General features: G+C 41.5%; 1 protein-coding gene across 3 annotated transcripts in view; it reads left to right on the top strand.

Moving 5' to 3' along the window:
* The window catches only part of GRIK2 (glutamate ionotropic receptor kainate type subunit 2), a 662,376-nt gene that overhangs the window by 366,554 nt on the left and 272,983 nt on the right, over positions 1-22,839 (top strand). For all 3 annotated transcript variants that reach the window (XM_056856041.1, XM_056856040.1, XM_056856042.1), the window contains exons 9-10: positions 4,730-4,843; positions 18,033-18,239. In XM_056856041.1, coding sequence (XP_056712019.1) covers positions 4,730-4,843; positions 18,033-18,239 — 321 coding nt within the window. The remainder of the gene's footprint in view (positions 1-4,729; positions 4,844-18,032; positions 18,240-22,839) is intronic.

Below are 22,839 nucleotides of genomic sequence, written 5' to 3' on the forward strand. Positions count from 1 at the left end.
ATTAGAACCAATTCAGTTCCTTTAAGGCAGCTAAAGAATTAAAACATTTGCAGGGAGCAAATTGACTGCGGCAGATTTGGTGCCAAGGTTAATCTTGTACTTAAACTTGCAATCCTGGCATAATAGCTTTTAGAGGAACACTATTATGCTGCCTACTGGTTAACAATAGCAGTGTATTAGGATCCATGGCATAATGTGCCAGAGCTTTGCTCACGCCTTTCACTGCACCTGAGAAGATAATGTGTTAGATGATACACTTCCCAAACAGGTGTGTATTCCTTTGTTTAAAAAAATGTTAAACATATTTTAAGAACTGCAATTAAACATGCTAATGGAGATATTAAGTTAAATAATGAGATACAGATTCAAATAGCTCTTTGAATGCTTTTTAAAAGCACTTCAAAATAATAAAATAATATAAATTAAAATAATAATAATTAATTCCAGGCAAGCATGGTTGAGTAGAGCACAACATTCTGCATACATTGCATATCAACTAATGTAATGTTTTCAGTTGTTTTCAAACCACTCATTTAAGTAATGCTTTATTTTATTACGAACAGTGTAGTGTTCTCTCTGTGTGTAAAGCGCCATCAAGTCACAGCTGACTTATTGCAATCCCAGCAAGGGACAAGTGATTAAGCAGAGGTGGTTTGCCATTGCCTTCCTCTGCAGAGTCTTTCTTAGTGGTCTCTCTTTCAAGTACTGACCCTGCTTAGCTTCCAAGATCTGATGGTATTAGGCTATACCATGCTGCCTTCCCTCCCTGTAGTGTTCTAGGGCAGGGGTCGGCAAACTCATTAGTCAAAAGAGCCAAATATCAACAGTACAACGATTGAGATTTCTTTTGAGAGCCAAATTTCTTAAACTATATAGGTAGGTACACTGTTTATTAACTTAATAAACTTTAATTAAAGTTTTAAGTCTTAATTAAACTATAGGTACACTGAATAAAACTTGATATCATACTTAATAGTGATCTTATTTATAGATAAAAATTAAATTGTAAGTCCCTGCCATTTCCCCCTCCCCATCTGGAGTCCTCATCTGGAGGCCTGGTCTACCGCCATAAAAGCCTATTGGTGGACCTGGCCTCCGGCTGAGTTCCATTGGGAGGCCAGGTCTACCCATTGGCTTTCTTGGCAGTAGACCTGGCCTCCGGAGGCCCATAGAAGCCAATTGGTAGACTTGGCCTCTGAAGGGGGACTTTTTCCCCTCCTCGGAGTCCAGGTCTACCGCCAAAAAAGCCAGTGGGTAGGCATGGCCTCCCAATGGGACTCAGCCGGAGGCCAGGTCTACCAAAGGAAGCCCGCCCCGCCCAACAGCTGATAGGCGGGGGGCCAGGAACCGCCGAGCTGCCCGCCCAGCAATCGTGCGGCTAGAGGGGAGGGGAGGCTTTAGCCTCCCAACCATTGAGGGCAAGGGAAAGGGGGTGTTACCCGAATTGCTCCTTTATATGGGGAAATTAGCTGAGCAATCGGCAACTATGTATTTTTAGAGCGGTATCGCACTCAACTATACCAGAATCCGTTTAATGAGACGTTTGAATAAAGACAGAGGCTAGGAGTTCCAAATTAAACAGTGTTTATGTATTCAGGCATTCAAATGGTGCATCACAAGCATACAAGAAGCTAGTAAATTAAAGGCAGTAGTACAGGGAAATTTGCCAATTTGGCAGGATATCGTTGATATTTACCTTATCTAGAAGAGGTGTTGTCCAACTCACGCAGACTATAAACAGATTGAAAAGGAAGACCGAGATGGGGGTAGGGGTTCCCGTGGGCTTGACCAGCAAGGCGGGAGGGAGCGTGGTAAGGCTCGCGAAACCAAACCAACAGAGTAACGGCAAAGGTGCCAGGAAAGACCTAAGGTGCCTAGAATGGGCCAGGGGTATCTTAGTTATACTATTTTCTGGGGGCGGGAAGAGGGGTTTGACCCCTCCCAGGTTCCCAGGTGGCAAAAAGGTGAACAAAAGGATTAATCTGTGTCTACCGGGGCAGGGTAGTGAGAACTTGGAAATCTATTATAATTCCAATGGCTTTCACAACCCGAGATGGTCAGGAATCTCTCTGCTGATCTGATTTACATTCAGGAACAATAGGTGCGATCTGTGCAAATGTCCTGGGGTCTCTGCAGCTGGACAGGAGAGATGACTCATCTGGATATCAGGATTACTGCTAACGACGCATTGAGCAACGGAGGAAGTTGGGAGGGGGAGCAGCTCGCATTGAGTACGTGGCTGTCAGCTCTCTGCGAAATGGCTGCTTCTAAAACAGAGCTTTACAGGAACATGGCTCCTCTCAGGTTCACAAGAGACAGCCCTTTGCATCTGGTTCCTAGTAGCTGGTTGCCTGGGCTGGCAAGAGCGGCTGTGTCAGTTTCAAATGAGCCGCGCCGCGCCTGCCCAGTGGCGTTTGAGGCAGGCGCGCGGCTGGAAAGCAGTCTGTGCGTTTGCATACCGGGTTGCCAGGTCCAGTCCTGGAGATTTAGGCAGGCCCGTATGCTATCAGGGGACCTGGCCATTCTCCACGGTGGGGGGGGGGGAGACAGCGCGCCCACTCGCCTGCTCTCTCTCTCTCTCAGGCGCGCGGCTCCGCAGCCCGGCTGCCAGTGCAAGCGGGCGCAAGAGCAGGGGCTCCGAACCAAGTTCGGAGAGCCGCACTCAACAGGCCAAAGAGCCGCCTGCGGCTCTGGAGCCGCAGTTTTGAGACCCCTGTTCTAGGGGATAAAAATTAGTAGCAGGAAGCTTTAACCCAAACCTGGCTCCTCAAGGAGGAGTATTTTGTTTATTGACAGAATTTGTATGCTGCCTTTCTTTCCAGTCGTGGCCACCAAGGCAGCTAACAGTTCAACCAAAACATTATAAAAACATGCCATAAAATTAATAAAAACAAAATCAAAATTAAAATAGTATTAAACAAACATAAAACAGTTGTTAAAATAGAGGGTCGGAAGGGAGGGATGATTAAGGGAATGCCAGACCAAAGAAAAACATCTTCACCTGCTCGCAGAAGGCAGTAGCAGAAAGGAACAGATGAATACCCCTGGGGAGAGAGTTCCATAGTTTTGGTGCCATGGCTGTGTGGGTCCTCCTCTTGGGTTGCTTTCTCTCCAATCTCAGAAAATGGAGCACCCAAAGCAGGGCCTCAGAAGATGAACTTAGCAGGCAGTTTCATATGGGAGTAGACTGTCCTTCAGGTATGCTGATTCCCAGCCATAGGGCATTAAAGGTCAATTCCAACACCTTGAATTGGGTTGAGAAATAAATCAAGGGCCAGATGGGTCAAGATTGGAATGATAGGGTCCCTATGACCTATTCCAGTCAACAAACTGACTGCAGTATTCACTACCAACTGACATTTCCAAGAACATTATTTTTAAGTAGTGCATCCTGTTTCGAGGTTATAATTGGGTCTCTCATCCAGAGTATATGGATGGAGCAGAAACTGTGGGGCTTGGCAGCCAACCAAACTCCCTACCTTCCATTTCTTCTGTAGAGCGGCCCTTTAATTGTGACCAAGGCTGCTGAATTTAGCAGCAGCACACTTTCTGATCACTTTGTTGGTGTTCCTCTGTCTCTTTCTGTATATTTATCATAATCAAGATGCCAGATTTAATTCAGACACATTGTTCCAGAACAGAGGCCCCCTTTTCTAAAAATGGGCGCAAGACACAAATGGTTAGAATAAATATATTTTGTTAGCAAGTTTCCGTGCTGCCTTTCTGCTTCTGTTCAGGGCACCCAAAGTACCTAATGGACTACTGGACTATTTGTAGAAAAACAGGTTTGTGATGGTTCCTCGTTTCGATCATATTAATCTCTAGATTGGGGGGGGGGAGTGTTTCCAAAAGCATAACTATGCTTGTATGTGTGTAAAGTGCCGTCAAGTCGCAGCCGACTTATGGCGACCCCTTTTGGGGTTTTCATGGCAAGAGACTAACAGAGATGGTTTGCCAGTGCCTTCCTCTGCACAGCAACCCTAGTATTCCTTGGTGGTCTCCCATCCGAATACTAACCAGGGCTGACCTTGCTTAGCTTCTGAGATCTGACCTTGCTTAGCTTCTGAGATCATCCTTGGTGGTATCCCATCCAAATACTAACCAGGGCTGACCTTGGTTAGCTTCTGAGATCTGACGAGATCAGGCTAGCCTGGGCCATCCTGGACAGGGCATAACTATGCTTAGGACAATTCTATTTATACGGCAGGATGGGAAGTTATAAGTGCTCTTTCTTTGTAAACTTGGCTGGAATCTAAAGGGAAAAGGTGTTTTCACTGGCATCCTGAATTACAACGATGGTTGCGGCATGTAAGCTATATATATATCAGTGTAGCTTTCATGCTGCTACCAACAAGAGAAAGGCATAGTTCAAATTACAGCGGAGGATGGAATATGCATTGCAAATATATTTCCCCTCAGCTATCAAGGTGGCATCAGATGTGTTTTTCCCCCCTTGGAGGATGGAAGTTTAAATGCAAAATTAAGCACTTAGAACTCTGTGCATCATTTTAGCCCTGAATGTCACACTTCACCAGACGCGTTTTGAAGTGTAGTGAATCATCTTTTAAGCAAGCTGCCTTTAATAAAATGATAGCAGATTTTGCAGCAGAGTTAAATTATAAGTCTTTGAAGACTTAACTTGTTCCTTACACTGCTCTGTCCCAGTAGCATTAAAAAAAAAAAAAAAAACCCTACTCATGGACAGTAAAGTACAAATTATGTTTTATAGATTGGAACTTGGGATCCTGCAAGTGGTCTTAACATGACTGAGAATCAGAAAGGAAAACCAGCAAACATCACCGATTCCCTATCGAATCGCTCCCTCACTGTTACCACCATCTTGGTAAGTAATCATATGAGCAATCATTTTCCTGCACTATAGCCGTTAATGAAAGCTGTGGAGAAAAGTGATGTTAATTACAACAGTAATGACCGGTATGTAAATGCTTTTTATAGTTATTTTGCAATTACTAGATAATGAATGACCTGAAGTGTTAATTTAGTTATAGGCTTTTACTCCTGTCTGTGATGATGGCAGTTCATTTTAATCTCAGTCGATTCATCACCTAGTATTCTTATGATTGCTTAACACTTTTAAATTTGGGCAGAAGCCGCTGTTTTAGGTTTTGGAAAATGTAAGGATCTATTTTGTATTTGAAAAAAAATGAGATCATTGGCTTATGTGAGAATTCAAAATACATCCATTAAGGATATTATTTTCACAAGTAGTGGTTAGGGTTTCTCCTCTTAGGGAAGAGGCTTATCTTTTGCTTTCCACACTTGGGCTGATGATACTCCCAGTTGTTTTTGACAAATTATAACCTGGCACAGTATGAAGTCATCACCAGGAAAATCAGAGATGAGCAGCGTCCCAGTTTTGCCCCAATTGTATTCCATTCTTTGGTTGCTCCTTAGTTGCTCTCTGATTCCCGTCTACTGAATTTTGTGTTCTTTTATTTTGTACTCATTAGTACTGATTGGCAATTTCCTCTGTGTCCATGTTGTGAACCACAATTACAAAATATTTATATGGATGTGTATTTTGTAATGTGATACGTGAAAATTGTAATAGAGCAGAGATATACATGGTGATTACTTTTTATATATCACATTAGAGCACCCACAGAGCTCAAAAACATTAAATGTTAGACTTGACACTTGTTAATGTTTTACATGTAAAACCCTTTGTAATCCATTGGATGTGCTTTCCTTTAATCTCACAATCACAGTACTGTACTTCCACAGATCCCCCTTCCTCCCTTTTCCATTGGTGTCTGCTGTGAAAGATACTAGACGGCCTTTCTAATGACTTAATTGCAGAACTGTGGCCCCAGAGACTATTTCCTCTAAATTCCCCTTCCCAGTATTTGCACTTGGTGCACACCAGTATGGGCATACACACCAGTTAAAAACAAAAGAAACCAAAAGTGAAGGACAACTGAAGCTCTGTGGAATTCCTATAGTTAGGGTTGAGCTCCAAGATAGAAAGAAAATCCTTAAAGGCAAAAATCTGATGCAAAGGCCAATAGAAGAGGATTTGCCATGGGATCCAAACCTTAAACTTTACCTTTAATTTGTATTTTATCCCATTGTTTGGTATACAGCAATGAACACTGTATGTGAAGAACTCAAAATCAAATGAAAACTTATTTGTATTAATTGAAGTCAGAAAAATTCAACTAGAGAATATGATGATACATTGGTAGTGCAATTTATATGAGTCTAAAGGACAATATTAAAGGTTAATATGTTTGGGCAGCTGATAGGGCTGTCAAGGAGGATCCAGTTCCTATTCCACATTATTTCTTCTCTCTCTGGGTAGTAATAGCAGTGGAACTGGGCCTTTCCAATGGATTAGACTCTCCACCCACCCTTAAAATATGATGCTGTATATTCCCCTTCAAAAACATTTCTCAAAATAGACTCCATTTTCAAACCTTCATGGGGGGGTAATAAAAAAACCTCAGAATTGCTCACAAAAATTGTAGTTACAAACTAAAGGAGGGTTTGGACTATTATATGACTTTATTTACTGTCAAGAGCCCCTTCTGTTTACCCTGTATAGGCACTAAAAGACAAAACTTGTTCTGTTTTTTGCCCTCAAGTTACATCTGACTTATGGCAACTTCCAATGAGGTTTTCAAGGCAAGAGACGTTCAGAGGTGGTTTGCCGTTGCCTCCCTCCATGTCATGACCCTGGTGTTCCTTGGAGGTTTCTCACCTAAATACTTGCCAGGTTAGATCAGGCTAGCCTGGGCTATCTAGGTCAGGGCCAGAAAAAGCTTAACTTTAGCTTATCTCTGGCTGAGAGGCATTGGACTCACACCATCTCTGTAACCCAAATGCATACTACCCCACAGTTCAGGCAGCCAGAAGAATCTGAAAAGAAACTGGATTATCCCCAAAATTAGACCCATTTGAGAATGTACTGTTGACACTATAGGTCAACCCTAATAGATTTTTTGCTCTGACCTGGATAGCCCCAGGCTAGCCTGATCTCGTCAGATCTCAGAAGCTAAGCAGGGTCGGTCCTGACTAGTATTTGGATGGAAAATCTTCAAGGAATACCAGGGTCATGACATGGAGGCAGGTAAGGCAAACCACCTCTGAATGCCTCGCCTTGAAAACCCTACATGGTTGCCATAAGTCAGTGGTGACTTGACAGAAAAAAAGGAGATTTCTTAAATTGGGGTTATTAGACTTGGATAGATGTTAGAAATTTAAGTAGACAAGAGCAAACTTGACACATATTTAATGGAAATTCATTTATCATGTCATTTTTATTTGAAATTAGTAGACATTTTTTACACTAGAATTTTCACTTGATCTTAATCCACTTATGGCAGTATAAGGGTACAAACTTTTTCCTGGAACCTCTCAAAAGGACCAAGGCTTTGGATCTTACCAGCCTTGGCAAAAGCAAAACAAGTGATTCTCCTTTTGTGTGTGTGTGTCTGTTTCATACAATGTCAGAAATCTTAAACTCATTTAAATAGACCTACTAGTGTAGGTCGATAAGGTCCTAACTAATGGGTGGGTATGAAGCCAGTAGTAGAGATGGCCAAGGTTGGAGCCAGGGTGTGGACTCGCCCCAAATTTTGGTAAGCCACATGCTGGCAGCAACTCACACCATAGTTACGGTAGTTCTCTCTTGATAAATCTGCACTCCTTATCAAACCACACGTCTCAATTTTTGAGGGACAGAAGCCTTACAGAAGGAGTGCTATCAGGCATAGTTTTAACATACAGAAACTTAAAGAGAAATAATAGCATTTGCCAAATATTAACGGAACTCTTGGCTATATCAGATCTGAATAATGATCTTTTCAAGGATAATACATTTGGGGAAAACATTCTGTCTTGGACGAACTGTGCAGCATTTTTATTCCAATGAATCCAACATAGGAAGTCTTACTTTTGAGATATACAAACTTGCTTTGTAACAGGGAGTCAAACATATGACATATTCATGTGTAAAACAATAGGGAAATGGTCACTACCCAAAAAGAGTGAAGCTTGTAAGAAACTAAGCAATGAGCTAAGATCAGGGGAAGCAATATAGTAATCAATGACACTGGTGCCACTAAAATCCAGTAAAGTATAATCCTCACTTGGGTCAATTCTCTGATGACCAGTCAGGATTGCTACTTTTTTTTGAATAACAAAAGTGGTTGGAGTGAAACGATTAGCATTTATTACTAAATAATTCGATGATCCACAGAACCAACAATTGCTGAGAAAATTTTCATTATTAGGGCTGTACAATTTTTGAATTAAAGTCATCATCAGGTCCTATTCTCACACTAATCTATCACTTGAAGGAAACAGTCAAGCCAAGGAATGAATGGTTAAGTCAGTGTAGGGATTAACAGAATGAATGATCACAGTAGGTTACAAAGGCACAGAGTGAATTTCCATTGGCTCACTAAACATAGGTGACTCTTTAGGAGGGGGTAATTCACAAGATTATTTTTTTTAGTTAAGCAAGAGACAGTCTCCCCACAAAGATGTAGATCGGGGTGGGGAAACTTTTTTCCGCCAAGGGCCATTAGGATATTTATAATACCATTCGCGGGCCATACAAAATTATCAACTTAAAAATTAGCCTACCAAGCCCCAAGCAGGCAGCTGCCCTAGATGAACCCCCCTGCCTCGACACAGGCAAGCAGGCAGGCATCCAACTAGTGGTGTACTCATCCACCTGGTGATCCAGGATGGTCTGTTGCACCAGCCAGGCATAGCTGTCCAGCCGCATGCCGGAGTTGCTCCTGCTTTGCATGGTCGGGGCCGGATTCTACAGCCGGCTCCAGCTACCTTCGCCTGCAGGAATGAAATGAGGACACACTGGCTAGAACACACACACACACCCCATGCATTCTGGCCCTGCCCCCTTTAACCCCTCCATTGTCAGCACTTCTGCCCCCAGCCCTCTTATAGTACAGAGGGAATATGTTTCTCCATGGCCCAGGTGGGAAACGTTTAACACCATTTCTTGGGTGGTCCTAGCACCTCCATAGCTAACGACTCTTCTGCAAGGAGGAAAAAAGGTTCCTTTTCTCGGAAAAACAAACTCACATCCACCTTGAATAGAGGCTACTCCTGTCCGTGGGAGGGGGCAGATCTTCTTAGATCCTTCTGAGCTAGAGATCTGCCAGGACCCACAAAGGGCCAGACCAAATGATTTTGCGGGCCTTAAACAGCCTCCGGGCCTGACGTTCCCCACCCCTGATGTAGATGATGGCTGAATTACGATGATTTATAAGAGAGCTTCTCATCTATAAGCAAAGGTGTGTGTGTAATACTTCCCATGCCATCCCTTGTGTGATTCTTGCTGATATGCTTCAGATTTTCTTTAAGATTCTCCAGTCTATCAATGATGTCAATCTGCTTCTCCTTTGGCAAAACTCAAAAGACTACCTTAAATTGGAGTCCACCCTATCTAATAGCTCGTAATTTAGTAAGGCTGAGAATACAGTCAGGCTCTTTAAAATTGTAGATGGTTCCTTGTTACTCACCACTGTATTCCTATCTGTTCAATTTAAACTTGGACTTGTATCTTTTCTTGCTGGAGATAAATCGATTAAAGATCATGTGCAGTGCTCAGGATCCGTTCTATTCCCCTTTGTTAATTGTAATAGGTTTGCCATGGGTTTCTTAAAAGTGAGCGTTAGGGGGATGAATGGTATTAATTCTGGAGAGTGAAAGCATCTTTTGGGGATGATGCCATCAAGACAAACTGTTGCTGTTTGGCAAAGATCAAGGTAGGAACACAAGGGGTATAGAATATAAGTGTCAGCTGATCCTTAATGCAACAACAAAGTAACTCGAAAAATTTCAAATCAAGATCTCTAGGAGAATAGTCAAGAAGATAGGCCAAATGCTCCTTGATGCACCATTTCCCTCTCCAGTGAATAGCTCTGCCCTGAAAGGGGTTTAGGGTCAATTATATTTTACAGTGTTCTAATATCAAATAGGAGCCACGTGGCGCAGAGTGGTAAGCTGCAGTAATGCAGTCCAAAGCTTTGCTCACGACCTGAGTTCGATCTCGACGGAAGTTGGTTTCAGGTAGCTGGCTCAAGGTTGATTCAGCCTTCCATCCTTCCAAGGTCAGTCAAATGAGTAACCAGCTTGCTGGGGGTAAAGGGAAGATGACTGGGGAAGGCACTGGCAAACCACCCCGTAAACAAAGTCTGCCTAGAATATGTCGGGATGTGACATCACCCCACGGGTCAAGAATGACCCGGTGCTTGCACAGGGGATTTTTACCTTTTTAATATCAAATAGGTTCATGTATACTTTTTAAATTGTGTTTTGTAGCCTCTGTGTAAATAATTTTGGATGCTCGTATGGGTTTCAGGCAAACCTTGAGATGACATGCTGTCTGCAAAATTAGCAGGAAGAACTTGGGATAGGATAAAGCATTGATTTATCAAACATCTTCCCTAGATTCTCAGCAATTAGAAAAGTCTGCAAGGCTGAGTTGGAGAGAGTAATGTACCTTTCTAGAAGTAGAGGGGTATCCTTCCTCCTCTACAGATAAATCAGGAGAGAGTAATGCAGGATTGTGGCTAAGCATTGTTGGAGTACAATTAGGAAAATGGAGCTGAAAATTTTGCTTTTTGCAGTGAAAAGGGAATTTTCCAATGAAAAGGGAATAGTTATCTTGTAAATGAGAAAAGTGGTTGCTAGATTTAACATTATAATAAAAAAGGTGTCTAGCTTAGTATTTATTAACTGGAACCCTACAGAGGTCAGAGGGATAAAATCTTTTCCCCCTCATAATAAACCCAAGCAGCTAATTAAAATTGGTTTATTTAAGATTTAAGTTTTAAAATCTCTAAAACCCTGATAATTATTGGCAAGTTCATTAATTCATTAAATCACATAAGGGAAAGGTAAATTAGTAAGAATAAATTAATCCTTCTGCTTGACCCTATTTTTAAAACCCAAACATCAAAAAGAGCCTATAAAACCTTAAAAGCTGAAATTGCACAAGGAAAGTTAGGTAATGGGCAGCCCATTCCTAAGGGGGTGGGGAACAGACAGACGGTAGTTGGGAGTGGTGCAGCCATGCTGCCATCCCAGAGGTTTCCCAGCCAGGAAAAAGGAAAATAAAAAGGTTTAAAAATCAGAAGATAGAAAAAAAAATCACCCATTGGGTTAAGTGAGGCTATGCCAGCAATTTAGCTAGTGTAGCCGGGCTGCAGCATAAAGGGGCATTCCCAGGGCAAAAGGGGCTAGGAAGCTGCCTAAAGGCAGTTCTGCTCCTAGGAACACCCCAAGAATGCCTCCCAGGATGCTAGTGTGTGGAGAAATGCCAGGATGAAGCTGGCAGGGTGGCTGCGCCTTCGTCCCAGCACTGTGCTGCTGTGTGGCTCCCCAGAGCCAGTGTTAATCACCCTGCATCTGTGCCAGTTTGCATGGCGCAAGTAGCACAGATACTGATGTAGGGGTCACGCTGGTTCCCGGATTCCACAGATAATACAATAAATATCTTAATCAAATCATAAAATATTTTAGGGAAGGGAATGAAATGGGCGAGAAAAGTTGGTGAGCGCTTAAGGAATCTACTGAGAGAGTTCACTTAAACAAGCACTTAGTAGCTGTATTGCTGGGGGGCGGATGGCAAAGGTACTCCCTTGATGCTGGGCAACATGCGTTGGACCCTAGCTGCTGTATGGCGTGGAGAAATGTTGGTGGTGCTCAGCAAAAAGACAGAGAAAGAAAAAAAAAGGGGGGGGGGCTTTTATGTTGCTTTTACATTGTGAAATTCACATAGTGAACATGCATGCATTTTCTTGTGCTCAGGATGGTGTGCATTGCTGTTTTTCACCCAAATTGTCCTCACAACAACTTTGTGAATTAGGTTACGCTGAGAAACAGCGACTGGCCCAAGCTCACTCTCTGAGCTTTATAACTGAGGGAGAGTTTGAACTAGCCCTAGTCCAGGGCTCCAATTACTATGTTGCAATGCTATTGCTCAGCTGTTTAGCCTTTGCCAATTAGTACAAATGTGTTTCCTTTCGTAGATAGAACAGACAGACTTCATCATTAGCATAAACTAAATGTTGCTAGAAATCAACTAACAAAATAACCAAATTAATCCTCATTTGATTGAAATCTTAAAACCACAATCGTAATTCAACTTGGCAAGATGTTGGAAAGTCCCTGACCCGTTTTCTGTACTAAAATTGGACAACGGCATCCAATTTTAGTACAGAAAACGGGTCAGGGACTTTCCAACATCTTGCCAAGTTGAATTACGATTGTGGTTTTAAGATTTCAATCAAATGAGGATTAATTTGGTTATTTTGTTCGTTGTCACAAAATGTGGCTGCTAAATTGGGCCAGGTTCAGACAGGATCGGTGAATCCAGCAAAGAAACATACAACACCCATTTTGGCTGGTTCTTTGCCCAGAGCAGTAATGAATGATATCTTTATGATAAAAGCTGTGAGTCCTGCACTGTTTGTGTCCCACAAACTTGAATGGAATCCATCAGGCAAGGACTTTGTAAATATCCTGTTTTTTTGTTATCTGCCTGGAAAGGAAAGGGGTGTTTGTCAAGCAACTGTTGCTGACTCTCTGGAAGCATAATGCATTTTCTGGAAAAAAGATCTTTCTCCCATATTTCATATTCTGTATTGTTTCTAAAAGTGAACAATCAGCAACGATCATAGTAACAGGCCAAATGGCTGTAATTTGATTTGCATGTGTCTATAATTAAATAGAATTACCAGATTTTTAGTAGTGCAGCTGCGGTGGCCCTTCAGTACTTTATATGTATGTCAGAACTAGCTGGAAGGAGGCAAGTTGGAATTGTTTGAAATTTGATAACAAAAACTGTAGACAGGAATAGTGGGGTGTGAAAAGCAGTGCGTGCTTTCCCCAAATTGCTGCCTATTTATTCTACTAAGATATTGGGGCCTGAACATTTTAATTAAGTAACTAAAAGGCAATATATCCTCATGGTTTCACAATTCTAAAATTCTTCGCTTTGGCTCAGTTGTGCCTGTAGAGTTTAATTAGAGTCCTGGCACACGGAAATCTATACTGAACATGTGTGGAAAGTTCATCTTGCTCTAAATCTGTCCCTGGCCTGGGATTCTTGTCAGATGACTAGTAGGAGGTCTGAGTAAGATATTAAATTGTTTTGACTGATCGTGGCTATTAGATATATTTGCCTCTCCTTCTTTCTCTCAAGTCCTGCTAAATGTTAAAGCCCCTTTGTGTATTCTTTATATTTGACATAACTGTTAATTAAATATGGCAGCCTTTTAACTCTAGTGGCCATAGTGAGCAGAATAATCTTTATTTTAAGGCAGTAAGCAGATCTGCACTTCCTTGGGGAGACGTTATAAATAATGTTACATAGGATTGGGCAGCATGGTTGGTTTTGCTCGGCACTGTCACATTTTCCCTTTAAATTGTATAGAAAGCACAATGGAATATCTGCAATAAAAATATTTTGTGATTCTAGATCTCTTGTCATGTTGACAGATGGTTATAATCTATCATTGGAAATTCTAAAAAAAAAGTCATCTAAATATGAAAAAGGACATCATGGGATAAAATCAAAGAATAAAACATTTCCAAGCCATGAGGCAGTCATCTAAATGTTTTTAATGTGCCTAAACCTTATTTCACACATGTTTCCTTTTATGGCTCACACAATTGCCAAGTGGTCTGCCCTATTTATTTCCTCTATGGTCCATCATTCTCACTGGCCATTTATGCATGGTCAATTTTGATGCTCGCTCAAAGCTCTTTTTTAACATGTGACTTTAAAAATGCATATTCATGGTCCTGACGCAAAAGGAGAAATTCCACCCCCCACTCGCCTGCTCCTTAGTTCCAGTTTGCTTAGCCATGAGCATGTGGCTAGCTAACGTGCAGCTGTTATTTTGCATGGTTCCGTCGGGGGATTCTTCGTGGCAAACTCCAAAGGTCGCTTTAAAGGGGCTCTTAAGTAATGTGAAGCAGGGATGCGCCGGCTTTGCAGTTACTTCCGGAATGACAGTTCAGTGTGCAAAATGCAAAAAAAAAATACGCGGGGCAATTCATCCTGGAATGCGCTGCTAATTACCATGCATAAATGGCCACTGAGATTCCAGGTGGATTACATTATATAAAACAGTGCAATCAAACAGCTTAAAGACAACTACTGAACAATGCAGTAGCACTAGGATTGCATAATTAGAGATCAACATGAACCACAAACTACCTAAGGCAGGGTATACTATCAACAATAAAGAAAATGGATTATAAGTTATAAAACAAGTGCCAGCGTGTTGTGGTGGTTAAGAGCAGTGGCCTCCAATCTAGTGAATTGGGTTTGTTTCCCCACTCCTACACGTGAAGCCTGCTGTGTGACCCTGGGCTAGTCACTGTTATCTTAGAACTGTCTCAGCCCACCTACCTCACAAGGTGTCTGTTGTGAGGAGAGGAAGGGAAGACAATTGTAAGCCGGTTTGAGACTCCTTAAAAGGTAGAGAAAATTGAGGTATAAAAACCAACTCTTCTTCTTCTGTAATGCAGTAAAAGCAGGTGACATCTGCAATAGTCATTGCGGTAGACTACCGTCTTATTCCATTATAAAAGTGACCTCCTGAGATGTTACATTCTACTACAGTATGAATCTCTGAACATTACTGTTTTGCATGTGGTGCAGAAGGATAGAAATACGTGAGTGTTCCTGACCATCTCAGGTAGTTCCACAAGTTGGGAGCCACCTCCAAGAATGCAAATGAATGGGCAGCTGCCAAACTTACCCATTTGCAGGGTGGAACCTATAGAAGGCTCTGCTCAGATGACCAAAGTTGTCATAGTAGAGCATGGTGGGAGAAATGGTCCTGCAGGTATTTGGATCCAAGGCCATTAAAGGATTTCTACATGACAACCAGAATCTTGAATCAAACTTAGGAACTGTACACAACTGCTCACAGACCATCTCTCTGTATAAAAATCTCCCCAGACTATATTTTGGGTGTGACGATGCTGATTCCTTTAGAGAGACATATAGCTGGGAATTAGGCTAGGCCGCTAGGGCATTGTGTGACACAGAGGAATGGACAGGATAGAAGGGCCAGTTGAGATCCTCTTCAGAAGTCCTTCTCTCTGTGCCCTTGCAAGGCAGATGGTGACCAGAGACAGGACATTTTTGGTTGTGGTGCCTTGCTGTGGGAATATTGTCCCTCTTGATGCTTACCTGGCACCTTACTTACTCTCCTTTAGATACCAGGCCAAGACATTTATCTTTACCAAATGTTTAGCTTTTATAGACTGATCTTATGGTTGGCTCCTAGGCAGAGGACTGTTTTATCAACGTCATTTTAGACTTCTCTGTTTTCAGCATTTTTATAACTTGGATTATTTTTGTTGGCTGTTTTTGTTGACATATTTTATTGATATTGATTTTCTTTTTATTTGTGCTGATCAGCATCATTTTTTTCCTATTATTTACATTATTCTGTTTTACTATTTTAGTTGCAAGCCACCTTGAGCAGGTCTGGAGAAGTGGCATACAGTTTTAAAAACAAATTAATTAACTTAAAATTAGGCAGATCACTCGTACAATTGCTTCAATCATTTGCAGCACACATTAACATCTTCAAAGTGAATAGATAAAATTGGGAGTTTGAAGTAAGGTCAGCTTTATCTTTTGCTTTGGATGCAACTGTTTATGAAGACCCAGGTTTGAGTTCAATAGCACCCTAAAGAGCAAAAAGATTTCCAGCATATACTCTTCCAAGAATCAGCACTCCCTTTGCCATAGCTCCTTTTGGAAATCTTGCTGGTCTTTAAGATGCCACTAGATTCGACCCTTCTACTGCAGACCAACACACCTACCCACCTGAAACTGTTTTGGAATATATGACAACATAGTTTGTGCTTCTCTAATTCCTTTTGCAAGAAACTTGGTCAAATGTACACATGTGAGTAAGCACATCTTGGATTGCTTCTGGTCCCTGCACCAGGATGGATGCAAAGTCAATATGGGCTGACATGACTAGGAATTCTAAATAAATTCTCTTTGCTGCAGCACTGGAGGGCGTCTGTCTATGAAACAGTTCTTACTGGGTACATTACTGACTCTCAAAACATCTCACCTTTGCCTCAGAATGCCACATTTTGTACTATGTTAGGCAGCTGCTTGCCATTTTTGAAGGATATTGAAATCTTTGCAGTGAAGCAAGAGTTTATGTGCTGTTTCCTTATATGTCGTCCATGTCACATATGAGTAGAATTTGGTATGTTTTATCTCTTATAATTTAAGAAAAATATACAGTATATTCTACTTTTCTATTGTAATTGAGATGGAAGGGATTGTTCAGTGATGCTATTAAGATATAGTATAGATAATAGTAAATACATTATACTAATAGTCCTGATCCTGACTAATCTGCAAGCTGGAGTCGTGAGGATAGCAATGACTAGGTGAATATAGTGGAGGGACATTAAATCCTTTAGCCAATATGTTCCTTTTAAGCTGTGAGATTCTGCCCCCACTTCTTGGCTCCTGCTTTTGCTCTACAGGGCAGCTTGAGGGATAAATGGGGTGGGACATTGGTGTAAATGGTGTGATGTCACTTCTGGTTGAGTGGTCAGAAGTGCTCTAGGAATTTCCCAAAACTCTATGGTATTTACTATGCAGATTTGTGGAATTCTCAGAGCAGCACCGATGCAGCAACATTGTTTCTGGCCATTCAACTGGAAGTGACATCATGGCATTTGTAACACTCCTCTCCTCAGATGCTGCCCACAAAAACAGAGGGTTGGCAACCATAGACCAAGGGGTAGGGTCCTTTCCAGGGCTGTTTTGGTCTCCCACTGCACCATTGCCCACCATTTAACAACACTGAGACTACAGATGTATGGTGGCTGTGAGAGTGGGACTTTTGACCAGTGTCCTTTGGGGAATGGGTATGTGTGGCCCATTATCTTTCATTCCCTCATTACAATGGTTATATTGTGTAAAACTAGTTACAGACTGTATACTGCTGGGAGATCTTCAGTACATATGAGCACTGTATTTAAGGTAAGCAGTTTAACGAGCATTAGCAAAATTAATTCTACATTGTTTTAGATGGTGTGTTTCTGCCAAGCAAATTAGCAATTGTTGGTAGTGTTTGCCACTCCATTACTTAATACATTATATGCCACTCCATTACTTAATACATTATATATCTACAGTCACATCATAATCTTAGAAACAACTATCACTACTGAAGATTTTAAGGAATTAAAATACCACATTACATGCAATTCTTAATTTAGTATGCCTACAGCTGCTTTTTTATTTCTTTGCTTTGAGAAATAACGAAGCACAAATTGCCTGAGCAAAGGACAACATGATGGTGTATAGATGGAAGGTTTTCTAATAATTAAGTATTTGGCAAAGGAATTGGCATTCTTAGTGGCAAGAAAGTATTGTGTGAAGTAATTGGGAGGATGGGTGAAGACTCAGAAACATGAGAAAGTAATCAGCAGATTATTTTATAGGTTTGTTTCAACAGAATATAAATGTGTATAATAAAACATAGTCATGACCAGCTTTTGCTGGGTAGTTCCTGAAGTCCAATTCAGAATAATGGAATGGACGTTTCATAATGACTGATTAATGGATTGTGTCCACTGAGCATTGAAATGATGTGCATGACCTGGTTTAAACTAACTGCTATCATATTGCTAGTTTGCTGCTTTTTATTTGTTAAAAAAAAAGAACTAGAAAGGGGGAAACTTAGAATAAAAATAGAAAAGGTTTGTGTGTATGTATGTATGTGTGTGTGTGTGTGTGTGTGTAGAGAGAGAGAGAGAGAGAGAGAGAGAGAGAGAGAGAGAGAGAGAGAGAGAGACAGACAGACAGACAGACAGACAGACAGACAGACAGACAGACAGACAGACTGACTTCAACTGTTGTACTCACTGGAGAAAGCAGCAGCAACAACAAAGCTCTTAAATAAACCGAAAGTAGGTTGTCATATGGTGATAATGTACCCTAGAAATGTATCTCTATGTTGATTTTTTTCCAGGAAGAGCCATATGTGATGTTCAAGAAGTCTGACAAACCTTTGTATGGAAATGATAGATTTGAAGGATATTGCATTGACCTCCTCAGGGAATTATCAACCTTCCTAGGATTTACTTATGAAATTAGACTGGTGGAAGATGGGAAATACGGAGCTCGGGATGATGCCAGCGGACAGTGGAATGGCATGGTTCGTGAACTGATTGATCATGTAAGTTGCTTTTCAGAAACTTGGCTTCAGAGATCAATACATTCTCCACTTGTTTCAGGGGAACTTGTGCAAGTTCTACAAATATTAGCAGCACCAATTGTCCCTGTGGGATGTTGTAGATATATACTTAGTAGATTTGCTTTCAGGTAACTGCTCAGCCATGAAGTTAATTAGTAGCTTTGGGTACATCACCAGCTCTCAGTTTATCTACATCAGAACATTGCTGTAAGGCCTACGTAGGTACCTGTAAATGCATAAGTAAGCTTAAGTAACTACATGGGAATAAGGTAGGGTTTCCAACCTGCTATTCTCCTCCTATTACAACTGATCTCCAGCAAATAGAGATCAGTTCACCTGGAGAAAATGGCCGCTTTGGCAATTTGATTCTATGGCATTGAAGTCCCTTCCCTCCCCAAACCCCACCCTTCTTAGGCCCCACCCCCCAAACCTCCCACCGGTGGCAAAGAGGGACTGGGCAACCCTAGAATAAATAAATGGAAGATGAATTGATAAAATTGTTGCTTGACATTAAAATGGCAGGTGGATTGTGGGTGGGATGTGTATTTGAAAACTTTGAATGCTGCTGATCTCTGAGCACAGTGATCAGCATAGTACAGAGAAGGTTAGACAGGATATCAATCTTCCTCTATGCAGGGAGGTTTCTTCCTGGATTAGGGGGTTTAATTTTACTTGAAATACTTGTCAGAATTGAATGTTTAATGTTAGAAACCTGATTTCTCCTGGAATTATGATTTTTTTAAAGTCAAAATGAACCTTATATTTGCAGACATTTTTAAAAATATTTTAAATTATTATAATATTTCAGATTAATGCAAAACATAAAAACATAACATAAAAAATATTTTCAAAACAAACCCTTGTATCCCCAAAACATGCCTTTTGTGTACTGGAGGACTTTTAAAGAGTTCTTGCACTTTCACACATGTTGAATAATGCACTTTCAATCCACTTTCAATGCACTTTGCAGCTGGATTTTACTGGGTGAAATGGTAAAATCCACTTGCAAACGATCTCTAAAGTGCATTGAAAGTGGATTGAAAGTGCATTATTCAGCACATGTGAAATGTTAATATATTGTGGAAGAGCACAATCGTTTGGTTTTGCATGTTTATGTATTTTTCGTGAATGATTTTATATATGCTTTATTTTCAATGTTTTAATGTTGAAATGTTATAATGTTTTGGTGGTTGCCATCTTGAAGACTCTGTTTAGGTGAAAAGATGGCATAGAATTTTTTTTAATAAAAAAATTGCACTCTTTTGCAACATAAAACCCAACAGAAATAGAAGCCTCTTCAAAACTAATCCGGGTTATTGTGTTAAAATATATATTTTTTTTTCGTACACAGACCCTTATTTCCAAGAACCTCTTGTTGTCATGTTTCACAAGAACCTTAAAACATCTGTGAAAAACCAACAGGAAGTAATTTTGTTTTTTTCCAGTTATTGAGCGTAACTGGAGGACTACTTATCCCTACTTGTTTTTATTATAAGGGAGAATATTCACTTGTACCTGCCGGCCGAAATCCAGGAATACTTTTATTATGTCATCTGCATAGGGTTGCCAGGTCCCTCTTCACCACCGGCTAGTACCTAGAATTTGGCAACACTACATCTGCAGTTTGTGTAGACTAGGTTAGATTTCCATAAGTTAGTGGAATGGCTTCTGTGTTATATGCATCAATTTAAATGATGACAGACAATGCATACAGCCAGGCAACTAAGTGAGGATTTCTCCCTGGGGTAAATCATTAGCATATAGTAGCTTGCCAAGTGAAACCTGCTGTGAATGACTGTACACAAATAGCTTGTCACATGGCACAGCCTCCATGTGACATCATATACAATGACCACCACGTAATGGCTTGGTTTTATGTACTAACCTGCACCTTTCCAGCAAAGGCCTTTATTTACTTTGCATTTGTATTTCCTTGAAGACTCTTTGACTTCTTTTCAGATGAAAGTGCTTAAACACATATGGTATTCACAAAAGGGCTTTGTAGATGGAAGATTGGGCACAATCAGAACTATCCTTAAGATAGCAGTCATCCCAGAGGAATCCATAAGTAACCTTTAAAATATGTGGCATTACCTTCTATTAGCTTATACTGAGAAGTGCCCTGTCTCTTCCATTTAAACTATCATCTAGGAAGCCTTAGACAGTAAGACAGAAATATCAATGCATGCTGAAGCAGCAGGGTAATTCAATGTGAGTCAAAACAGATATCATTACTGGCAATTGTTTATAATTGAATAAGTCAGGCATCCCTTCACTTTATAGCTTTTAAAATGTACTGGCTCAGTGGGTGGTGCCAATTGAATTTTGGTCTCCTGGAAATGGGGTTTAGTCACTTTGAAAATGATGCAGTTGTCTCCAGCTTCTTTGTGTTTTGTCAAATTTGCATTTATTTTGGCAAACCACTCAATAGCGCGACATTTGATCAAAGCCACTTGTAATAAAACAAGTATTCTGAAAGCTGCTGACATTTAATGCAACAGAAAGGGAAATGCTTCTATCATTCACATTTGTAATTCATCGTTAAGAAGAGAGTGTCTTAAGTAAAATCAGTTTATTATGCTGACAGATCAGCCCACAACTTGCCTAAGGGTTTTCTCAAAGTCTTTCTCAAAACCTTGTTGTGTTACTTGAGGCCTCTTCCTCTCATTGCTCCTATCCTTCTAATCATACATATCTTACATAATATTTAATGCTGCCTCTTGCTACGTATTGAAAGGAAAAAAATTTCCCACCAGTGTGAATGTTGTTCCTTCTAAACAGGTTTCTAGATAGATAAGTGTATCCAAACATTGGTGAATTCCCTATGTTAACAAAATGCCTTGCACCAGTAGGATACATTCTACAGTCATGTATCCAAATTTTCTCAAGCTAAAACGGCATTGTTAACAATTGGTTTCTATTAGGGCTGTCAAAAAAAAAAATCGGTACAGTTTGGATTCGGCCGAATTTGGCCCTTGTGGGTTCGGTACGTGCTGAAGTCCGAACTCCCCCACTTCGGATCCGTTCAATTCGGCGGGAATTCAAAGTTCGGAAAAAAAATTCGGCCGAATAAAGCCATTAAAAACACAACCGCGCCTTTCCGCGGCTCTGGGGGGGGGGCATTTTTGGGCTTAGAGGTCCCAAACTTTCAGCAGAGCTTCAAAGGACGTATATTGAAAGATTCCCCGAGTTTTGTAAAGATTGGGTCAGGGGGGGCTGAGATATGGGCCCTGAAAGGGGTCCCCCCCACCCTTAATGTGTATCTCAGCAGAGCTTGCCGCCCATGCACAAAGCTCCCGGCCCCGACAAACAGCTGATGAGAGCAAGGGCGGGGCAGGTGCTAAGAACTTTGCAAAGCAGCACAACTGAAAAGCAACACCTTTGCAAACATGCAAAGGGCGGGGCAGGTGTGAATAATTTTGCAAAACAATACAACTGCAAAGCAACACAAGCACGCAATGCAACACCTTTGCAACAGTGCAAAGCAACACCTGACACCTGGGAGTTTGCAAACCATGGAAAGGGACAGAGGCAGCTAGCTATGCATAATGAGCAGGAGGGGGTGGAATTTCTCCTTTTGCATTGGACTTGGGACCAGGCAGATGCATTCTTTAAGTCACCATTTGAAAACCAGTTTTGAGCAAGCATCAAAATAACCTAACTGATCTTATGAATGAGGAAAAACCTGAAGAATAAAAATGAAGCCCCCCCTCAAACCAGGGAGAGAGAGACTGGAGGGGGAACACACACCCCAGGCAGAACCGGCAAAAGCCCCCTTTGGCTCCCCCCCCACCCACAGAAACTGCTCCCTCCCCACACACACACACAGACTCTGCTTTCCCCCCCACACACACACAGAAAAGAAAAATTATAGATTAAAGCCCCCAAAGGGGTCTTACTGTGGCTGTCTTCTGTTCCAGCAGGAGGGGCTGGGAGGCTGGGTAATCCAATATGATTCCATTTGTATCCAATATAAGATCCATATCTATGCATCTCTCGAGGGTGATCCATTCATCCCAATAGGGAAAAGGGGAAAGCCCATATCTCGGGGGGCCCTGACCCAATGTTTACAAAACTTGGGTGGTCTCTTAAAAAGCCTTGACTGAAGCTCCGCTGAAAGTCTGGGGTCGGCACACCCAAAAATGCGCCCCCTGCAGCCACGGAAAGAGAAAAGGGGGGGAGCCGATATTTCAGCCCCCACTGAACCCATCTTTACAAAACTTGGGTGGTCTCTTAAGAGGGATTCTCTGAAGCTATGATAAAAGTTTGGGTGCTGAACCCCCAAAAAAGCGCCCCCTGCAGCCACGAAAATGGAAAAGGGGGGAGAGGAAAAAGGGGTGGAGCCCATATCTCGGAACCCCCTGACCCAATGTTTACAAAACTTGGGGGGTATCTTAAGAAGCCTTGTCTGATGCTCCGCTGAAAGTTTGGGGTTGGCACACCCAAAAATGCGCCCTCTGCAGCCATGGAAAGAAAAAGGGGGGAGCCCATATCTCGGGACCCCCTGACCCAATGTTTACAAAACTTGGGTGGTCTCTTAAGAAAACCTGTCTGAATATCCCCTGAAAGTTTGGGGTCGGTA

The sequence above is a fragment of the Euleptes europaea genome, chromosome 10, assembly GCF_029931775.1.
Source record: "Euleptes europaea isolate rEulEur1 chromosome 10, rEulEur1.hap1, whole genome shotgun sequence".
NCBI classification, from domain to species: domain Eukaryota; kingdom Metazoa; phylum Chordata; class Lepidosauria; order Squamata; family Sphaerodactylidae; genus Euleptes; species Euleptes europaea.